The sequence below is a fragment of the Mastomys coucha genome, unplaced genomic scaffold (genome assembly GCF_008632895.1).
Source record: "Mastomys coucha isolate ucsf_1 unplaced genomic scaffold, UCSF_Mcou_1 pScaffold21, whole genome shotgun sequence".
Classification (NCBI taxonomy): Eukaryota; Metazoa; Chordata; class Mammalia; order Rodentia; family Muridae; genus Mastomys; species Mastomys coucha.
In genome coordinates, this window is record NW_022196904.1 from 179,950,802 (window position 1) to 179,960,446 (window position 9,645).

The 9,645-nt window shown below is 40.6% G+C and overlaps 1 protein-coding gene across 1 annotated transcript in view; it reads left to right on the forward strand.

The window, feature by feature from the left end:
* Sorcs3 (sortilin related VPS10 domain containing receptor 3) overlaps positions 1-9,645 on the forward strand; it is a 609,790-nt gene that overhangs the window by 503,800 nt on the left and 96,345 nt on the right. Inside the window, exon 10 of the mRNA XM_031390639.1 lies at positions 8,291-8,437. Coding sequence (XP_031246499.1) covers positions 8,291-8,437 — 147 coding nt within the window. The remainder of the gene's footprint in view (positions 1-8,290; positions 8,438-9,645) is intronic.

Genomic DNA, 9,645 nt, shown 5'->3' on the forward strand with positions numbered 1-9,645 from the left:
ATAGATAGATAGATAGATAGATAGATAGATAGATAGATAGATGATAGATAGATAGATAGATAGATAGGAAGGAAGGAAGGAAGGAAGAAAGATACAAACAAATGAAGTGAAGAAGGAAGAAATCACTGTTTTTCCGTTGTTGCCCTTGACATGATGGGTGAGTTTACCATTGTGCTTTTCATTCAGGGAGCCTGGGTCTCCTTGGTGATTTAGAACCTTGAGATGCTGATCTGAAGCAGGGCATGAATCAGTATGAAGAATATACCCAGATCCATGTAATTTTTTTCTCACTACTGAAGTTAGTCTTGTGTTTTCAATGTCACTGGGGAAAAACGCATGGTGTTACTGGTTTTATTGAGAAGAAAGCCATACTACTTAAGGCAATATCTCTAACACAAGCTCTGTGAGCCTGCTTTTCACTCAATTTTTGCCACAGTTGATTATGACCATACTTTTGTGTTCAAACTCTTGAAAAAAAAAATCCTCTGGGAGCTTGGACTTAGTCTGTTGGGGTTTGAATGGGTCAGGAAGCAATTTCCATGTTTTACCTGAACTAGACTGGACTCCAACAGAAGCAGAAAGGAATAAAACAAATGGAGGTCATAGCCTTTCATCTGTTTATGTTTGAGACTGTGTCTCAACTTATCAATTTAAAAATCTTAGGAATAAATGGTGAGTCAAGCATTCCTCCCTAGAAGTGTAAGTATGAACAGCAATTAGGTCCAGCAAGGCATGTATGAATCGGGTAGATCCTAAACCAAGGGAGATCATCATCAGCTGTGTATGCCCAGTTCTTTTTCTCAGAGTGACGTGTTTTCTTATCAGTCTCAGTGACACCCTCTGAAGGAAGTATTGGAGAAGTGTAATCTGCCCCAAATGCTAAAAATAGAATGAACCAAGGGATAGACAGACAGGTTAAATTTTTGATAAAGTGTGCTAGCCATCCTAATTGTACAAAATAATGCTTGTCAGGGACATGGGTGAAAACTGGATAATTGATTAGATTTCAGATTCTGGAAGGCATTTAATAATAAGTGAATAAATTGGAGCCTGACATTATCTAGACCATGACCATATTGAAGATTTTTAATGGATGATGCTGTTTTGCACCTGGAGATACGTTCTGTGGTTTGGAGATAAAGCTCAATTTAATTGGTCTCTAGGGGTCATTAGAATTTAACCTTCTTCACTGGAGATTCTTATACAAAGACAGAGAATAAGAATGGGAACCATATGGACACTTAGCAAAGAGAATATAATTCTTTTGGACTTCAAGTGCCCTTGAGTAATGTGGCTGGGAAAAACAGTAAATTTCTTGTATAATTCAGCCAAATACATACAATTGAAGCAAATGTGTTTTGTGTGGTGATATGAGGTGTGATGCATAGTGGTAACCTACTATGTGATACTTCGAAGGCAGAAACCAGAGTCCTCCTTGCATTAGAAGCATCATTCTGCTGAGTTGGAGGATCACACAGGAGGAGGTCGAATTCTAACTTGAGAAATTTGTAGCAACTTAAAGGTGACTTGGATTCAGCCATGGACTCCTGGCAAAAGGCTTTAGGGAGCTTGAGTCCAATAAGTGGAGATCTGTTTTCATGGAGGGTTGTGTGGCTCTGTGGAATAGTGGGGTATGGGTTGTAAGCTGATGGTACAGACTTGATGCATACTCAGTACAGAGGTGGGCATTCACACTGGGTTTGCGGTTTTTCTCACCCTTACATCACCAGCAAATATTTTCACCTGTGTTCATCCAGGTTAATTTGTGACTTTATAATGTAATAAGGCATCACAGCTCTTTCCCTCTTCTGACAGAAGAAAGACTCTTTTAGGAAACTGTATAGTGGGTTGCTTGGGTCCACTTCAACCATCTAAAGCTGCTGGTCAAGTATTCCATCTTCCCCATGAGCCTCTTACGCTGCTTGACAATGCAGAGAAGACAATGCGAGAAATAACTGGAGGGATATCCCCAGGAAGCCATAGCACCAAGGTTCCTTGGAGAAGGCAGTAGACTAACTCCACTGAACTCCCTCTAACCAGAAAAGGCTGGTGCAATTTTGAGAACTAATCTAGTGCAGTCATCCCCAGCTATGCAAGTTAGTTTGCTAATTTATTCTCTGATTCCTACTTCAAAGTAGAATATATCCATTGATGTACTTGTGTAGAAGAGAAAACAGTGTTCGGTTGTCAAATAATCATTGCTCTCTTCTTTAATAGGGTGCCAACAGCATACTCCTTTAATATAAGGTTGGTGTTGAGAGTGAACCAGTTGAATGTAGTATTTTGAGTGTCATTAACTTGTATTCTGACAATTTTTCATACGGTGTCTTCTTGTAGGCTTTTTCATATCCCCCCCCAAAAGCCACAAATATCCATTCCAGAACCAACAGCTGAGTTAAGAATTCTTGTTCTGATGAACCTTCTTTGATGCTTTCCCCTAATATTAAGTCTTCAATTTAAAACTCACTGCAATAACATCATATTAGCAACAGTGCATTAGGCTGACGCTGTAAACTACAATAAGTATACAACTTGATGCCTGGCATAGTGGCTATGCCTTCAGCCCCAGCACTTGTAAGTTCAAGGGAAGCCTGATCTGCCAGAGAGCACGGGGCTAGTCAGGGGTATATAGTGAGACCCCACAAGCTACATAGAGACTTCAAAATTATTATAACAAAAGTTTTAAAAGTAAACAATGAACAGATGAAGTCAATAATAGTAATACATTCAATCCCAGCAAAAACATACAAATTATTTGTGTTTCATATATGCTCAGGAGAAACAATGCTCACAGAATATTTTATATGTTCATACTGTTTGAAAACTCAAGGTTATACTTTATATTTCCAACTCAACTCAAATCATGCAGTAAACTTTTACTTGAAGTAGTTGATCTGTAGTTATATTTCATAAAATTTACCATAGGTAAAGGAGAGACACATACCTATAAATAAACTTGGCCAGAAACCAAATTGATTATCAACTCAAATTAATGTTGATTAAAACTAAATAAACTGAAAACAGTCTCTTACTCTCACTGGCTAACTCCTTACCTATATGATGCATGTGCCCAGTGGCCGCCATGGAGAATTTCCCAGACCTAAATCACAGACACACTATTGGTTATTTCTCTCTATGGTGACCATTGTTTCCCAAGTTCCCTATAAAATTAAGGGTCACATAAATGGAATGGCTTGGCTCACATCACACAAACAGGATACTGTGATGCTATATCTGAAAGTATCCATGTAAGTCTGGCTAAGACGTTGAGCTTTTCCTTCTAACCTTTGTGCTTTTTACAGTTTTTATAAAAGAGTCATAAGTAATATAGGATAAGGAATAGCCCCTTTGGTATAGGATTCTGAGGCTTTTGGTAGGTGCATGCAGTCGCATAACTAAGTTTACAATAAGGATGTGGAAGGAATCCAATCCCCAGAGTTCTCACTTTAATGTCCTTTGGCATATACTCAATTCTTGTGTCAACCTTTACTACTGAGAAGCATACACTTGACTTCTCCTAGGCTCCAGCTTTGTCTTTTGTAGAATGACAATTAGTGGCATAATATTAGATGTAAGCTTTGTAGTCTAGCCTTCCTTGCCCTGGAAGAGTGCATCTGAATGTCATCTGGTGCATAGCATGCAGTGTGAATTATATCAGCCCATGTTCATTTTCACTGCTGAGTAGCATTCCATTCTGTGAATATGCTGTAGTTATTCTTTATTAGTTGGAGAGTAGTTAGGTTGCTTTCAGATTTGTATGATTGTGATTCAAACATCTGTAAATACTTACAGAACCATTACCTCTTACTTAAAGGTAGGATTGCCAAATTAAATATAAATATGTTCATGAAGCCATCAATGTGATTTTAAAGTGGCAGTTCATCTTGAGGGTATGAGTATTGTCATTGTTTCACACATTCCTCAACACTTGGTAATTTCAGAGGGGTGTGTGTGTGTGTGTGTGTGTGTATGTGAATGCATGTGTTTACACACCCATGTGCTCATATGCATGTAACCATTCTGATTACAGTCTGGGTGCTCTGTCATGGGAGGTTCATTTCTCACTCCTTTAGTGACTGCTGAACTCTCTCTGTAGGGACACAGAAACTGTAACTCTTTGAGTGATCTCACATGTCCCAATACTCTGTCTATTATTTGGTGTTTCTTTGTCTTTCTTGTCTCTAGTGCCTGTCCTCCATTCTATCTGCTTTTATAACCTTCAGTGACAATTCTTAGTCCAGATGGATGGCTGCTTATAAACTCCACAGGGACTTTGCCCCTGCAATAACCTTGGTCAGACCCTTCCTGTAGTTCTGATGCAAGGGACAGCCCACGGCAGATCAAACTAATTGCTTTCTCTCAGCAGATCCCTAGTTTTCTTTTGCTGAGGTCCCAGGGACATGGCTAACAGATGACCATGCCACCTGGACACCATAATCTGCCAAGGGGCCTGCAGTCATGTCCCTCTGCACCTCAATCTGATTCCCAGAGGGAATTGTCAGCCTCATAATATTGCATTAACTTTTCCTGGGGTGAAGAAACCAAAATGTTTTTTCACCCCAGTTAGGGCATCAAAACTAAGAGTTCATAAAAGTCCAATTTGGAGAACCTGTGAAAGTTTGCCTTCAGGAACATGAATGATCCCTCAAACAGCTGTATCACCAAAAATCTCTACTCCATTGTAAGTGATGGCCTCATGCAAAGAGCATCATGGAGGCAACCTTTCACTTAACCTTCTACTTCCTATATACTGTAGTATCTTCTAAGATCATTTGTGCATATGGGAAGGCAGGAGGGGATGATGGCTAAGATATCAATCAGATCAGAGTCTTATGAGTCTGTCTCCCTTCTCTTTCTTACAGAATTTGTCAGTAATCTGTTAACATTATAATTCACCTACTTATTGTTGTGTTGGTCTCAATTAGTTGCCATGGATACCTTTATGCTAGGATGATGATCATGTTATACACAAAGAATAAAGTCACACTGCAACAGGCACTTGTACCCATGGGCACCATCACATGCTTCTCACTGGACTTTCAGGAACAACAGCAGCAGGTACACTAATGATTTCACTCAACAATGTGATAAAGAATATTTAGAGTTAATGGGATGCTAAGTGCCTCCTTCTCAGATGAAGACCAAAACCACATATCTTATGTTTTATTTCTGTTGTACTTCATGTGGCTGAGGTATGCTGCCATAAAAATGTCCACATGTATGTCTCCTAACACATACATTTGGACATGAAAATTAGTTCTAGAATGAATATATTTCTAACTTGGGTTGCAATCAAACACTGAAAGTTGTTGGCCTAAAAGACCCAATGGTTCAGTGGATCAAACTGATTATCCATTTGCTTATATAAGACATGAAGCCATGAAATCCCAAAGTGACATACAGATCATGAACCATCCACATGAGGAATGTGCTTCAGTTTTTCAGAATACATAGGAAAATTTCTGTTGTTTTGTGTCTAGCTTCAAGACAGGCAAGTTAAAGGATAAGTGCAGAAATTTACACAGAAATACCCCTTTTCTACAACATTTGTTCTTCATTCTCTTGATTTTGACTGTAGGAATTTTTTGTGTGACTCAAAGAAATTTCCCTTCTTATGGGATATGGAACAAGTATATTCTGTTTGTTTAACATGCTTATCCTATGTGTGTTTGTACATGCCTATTCTCAGGCAAGGATGTCCCAGGCACGGCCCAGGTATTCTCCAGCAACAGTGAGTCATAGACCGAGAGTCAGACCTATTTATAGGTCTACCAGAAAATAAACAGCAAGGCCCTGAGTGTAAGTTGCAGGAGGGCAACTGATTTAGGAGAGAGCTTGTTGGCTAGAAAGAACACCAAAAAAAGCTTCTCTTTGGTAGGAGGATCTACAGAAAGTAGAGTAAGGTTCCATGTTCTAGAGGAAATATAAAACATCTAGATTTAATGAGCATCTTTTGCAATGGATTTTGTTGTTACTGATAGTTTTGTTTCTTTCTTTCTTTGTTCATTTGTTTTTCTTTTTCAAGACATGCTTTCTCTGTGTGGCCCTGACTGTCCTGGAACTTGCTATGTAGACCAGGCTGGCCTTGAACTCAGAGATCCTGAGATCCTTTGCCTCCTTGAGTACTGGAACTAAAGGCATGTATCACCACTGCTTTGCTTTGCAGTGGATTTTAAAGACTAAGGTTGGAGGCTGGAGAGATGTTTACAGTCTTGACGATGATGGTTCAAATACCAATATCACTTAACAAGACAGGCACTAAGAGAATGCCTACAATTCTGGCTTCAAGGGATCTGGTGCCCTTTTCTGGCTTATGTACACACTCCAAACATAATTTCTTTCACACATACAAGTAAACAAATGAAAGTAGCCTTAAAAATATATACCCAGGCTGCCTGGGAATGTGTGAGACCTGAAACTTCCAGAAATACACTGACTGGAAGATGATGAGAAAGGAAGGGTACAGCTAGGGACCCATGCCTCTCTCTTGCACACCGAGTGCCATCATCTTTATACAGGTTCTCCTCCTCTACCTTCAGTTCAAGGGAACAGTCTAATCATCCGTTCTATCTCTCCCTGGCTCATTGTCAATTTCCTCTGGTACTGTCCCTTCCTGATAGTTCTGTTCTCCTCCTGACATTATCTGTCCCTTTGTTTGAGATATTTTTGTTTGTCTTGTTTGGGTTGGCATTCTCTTCCAAGGCCAGTCAGGTTAGTACAAAAATGAACTATAAAAAGCCCTTAGTTCATCAACTAAAGGATGTCATTTAGGAGAAGAGAAGAAAAAAAAATCCTCCCTTAGTGAAATTTCTCCTTTCCTCCCACTAGTGTTCCTTCAGAGCTGTGGTGAATTTCAATGAACCAGGATCCTTGAAGAATGTAGGATAAGGAAACTTAGACCTGTGAAACATCTCAGCATTGTGCAGTGTGCTAGTTACTTTTCTTGTTGCTATAACCAATGCCTGGCAAGTGGAAAGTAAGGGAGGGGGGCTTATTTATATTGGCATAGGACTTGAAAGTCAGTGCTTCATGATGGGAAAGTCATAACAGCAGAAGAGGGAGGTGGCTAGTCATGTTGTGTCCGCAGTCTGGAAGCAGAGATAAATGAATAATGGCGAGCTAACCTTCTCCTTTTTATTCAGTTTGGTTCTCCAGTCCCTGGAATCACACCATACTACATTTGGTATGGAACTTCCCTCCTCCATTGAGTCTTTTTGGAAACACTGCCAAATGTATACTCAGAGGTATCTTTCTATAAGAACTCTAAATACAGTCCAGTTGACAATCAAACATATCCAGCAAACCTGCTATTCAACTCAGTGTGTGTGTTTGTGTGTGTGTGTTCAGTTTCTACTTGGGTACATACAGGTAGCACACAAGAACCCCCCCACACACATACTCTATCTTGTTTTCAATGCAAACACACATACACACACACACACAATTTCATTTATTATACCCACAGACACACACAAAATGTTGTTTATGTTTTGGCTTTGGAATATGCAAATCACTTTCTGTTACAGAAGATTGTCATCCTAAGAATCTTTTCTCCTTTCCAGGATGTAGAGTAAACGTTCAAGTGGAATTTTCACTTAGCCTAAGGTGCATTTAATTGATAAATCAACTCCAGCTACTTGTTTTGCAGTACTGTTCTTTATTCCTTCAGAATATCACGGGCATGAAAATCCCAATGCATTAGGAACTCTGGCAAGAGCATCTGCATTATCTCATAGGACCTTTGTCAGGCAACTACGGAAAAAGAGAGAAACCACTGATTTTAAAGTCACCTAAAAGAAGATATGTAAATTATACAATGTCATAGAGTGAGCTAGAGATGCGCATTGACATCAGCCCTCTATGTTGGATCACCTGCCACATAATGTCTACCTCATTTCTAAGAAGTATTAGTGGGCCATAAAGGGTGTTCCCTTAGTTACTTGAAAACCTGTTTACTAGAATCCCTGGAGCTAACACAGTTGTCTCTGGAAGGGGTAAAGCCTTTGGTCATTATAAGAGGAACTGTTAATAGTTAATTAAAGATAATATTCTGTGAAACCAAGAACAAGGAACAAAGACAGGCAAGATGGGGAAAATCTGATGTGTAAAATAAGAGGGGGCATGTAAGGATTTGGTATAGGGTACAAAGGTAAACCTTGGGGAATGTGACATTTGTTCCTCCTTTTCTCCCCTTCTGTACCCTGTGTAAGATGCCGGTGATTCTTTCAGGGCATCTCCGAGGCTGCCACCTTGGCCCAACATGGCTCCCCATCTCTCACCTTTCTCCTAGGTAGCAGGTATCAAGGGGATATTCCTGGCAAACAAGAAGGTGGATGATCAGGTGAAGACATACATCACTTACAACAAAGGCAGGGACTGGCGTCTACTGCAAGCTCCAGATGTGGACCTGAGAGGAAGCCCAGTACACTGTTTACTGGTCAGTTATCCAGCCCCATGTAGAGTTCACAGGGCAGGGAGCTCCCCTGGGGATACTGTGTCAAGAGCTCTCTTCCTTCACTTGGAATTTGTCCAGTGTTGAGCAATATTAGGAGCACAGGGCTACAAGCTCACACCACTACATAGACTGAGTGAAAAACCAATTACATAGGTTTTTATTTATAAGAAACAATGTCCTACAGATGTTGGTAAAATAAATATATGGACAATAAACCTGTACTTGTTAGTAAAAGTACTAGACAGGGCTCAGTAGACAGGACTGATAAGATTGGTCAGTGCTAGACAGATGTCATGGTAAGTAAGGAAACCCAGCAGGGTCAGACTACACTGACTTGTCAGTTAACCTTATGAGCTTCTGAAGGTCATTACTATGAGAATGTTGAGGCAGTAAAAGTGGGGGACATGATATGTAAGATGACATATCTGCTTCAAGGTGCCTAGACTTAAAGATAATTAACATTAATAAAACCAACAGGTCCCTGTTAGAGAATGTTTGCACCAGAAGCCATTCTAACATCTCAGATATGTGGCTGAGTTTATCCTGAGACAATGTTGTTTCCTTCCATATATTCAAAGAGATTCATTAGCCAGGTGACTTGTCAACATTGTGTGAAAATCTAGTTATAATCATGTCTAAGTCAGAAAGAGCCACTAAACCGGTACCATTTTGTAAGTTTTAGTTCAATTCCACCCTTTATTTTGTTTAGTGTTTTCTGTGGCTTTAGTTTGGATATAGGAAAGCCACACAAACGGCTGCCTACTCATTGGAGCAGTTCATGGGGTCACTGGTTGACTTATTCTCTCTCTCTCTCCCTCCCCTCTCTCCCTCCCTCCCTCCCTCTCTCTCCCTCACTCCCTCTCCCTCCCTCTCTCTCCTTCTCTCTCTCCCTTCCTCTCCCTCTCCTTCTCTCTCTCCCTTCCTCTCCCTCTCCTTCTCTCTCCCTCTCTCTCCCTTCCTCTCTCCCTCCTTCTCTCTTTCCCTCTCTCCATCTCTCTCTCCCTCCCTCTCCCTCCTTCTCTCTCTCCCTCTCTCCATTTCTCTTTCTCTCCCTCTCTCCATCCTTTTCCCTCTCCCTCTCACTCCCTCTCCCTCTCCTCTCTCCCTCCCTCTCTCTCTCTTTCCCTCCCTCTCCCTCTCTCTCTCCCTCCATTCCTCTCCATCCCTCTCTCTCTTTCTCCCTCTCCCTC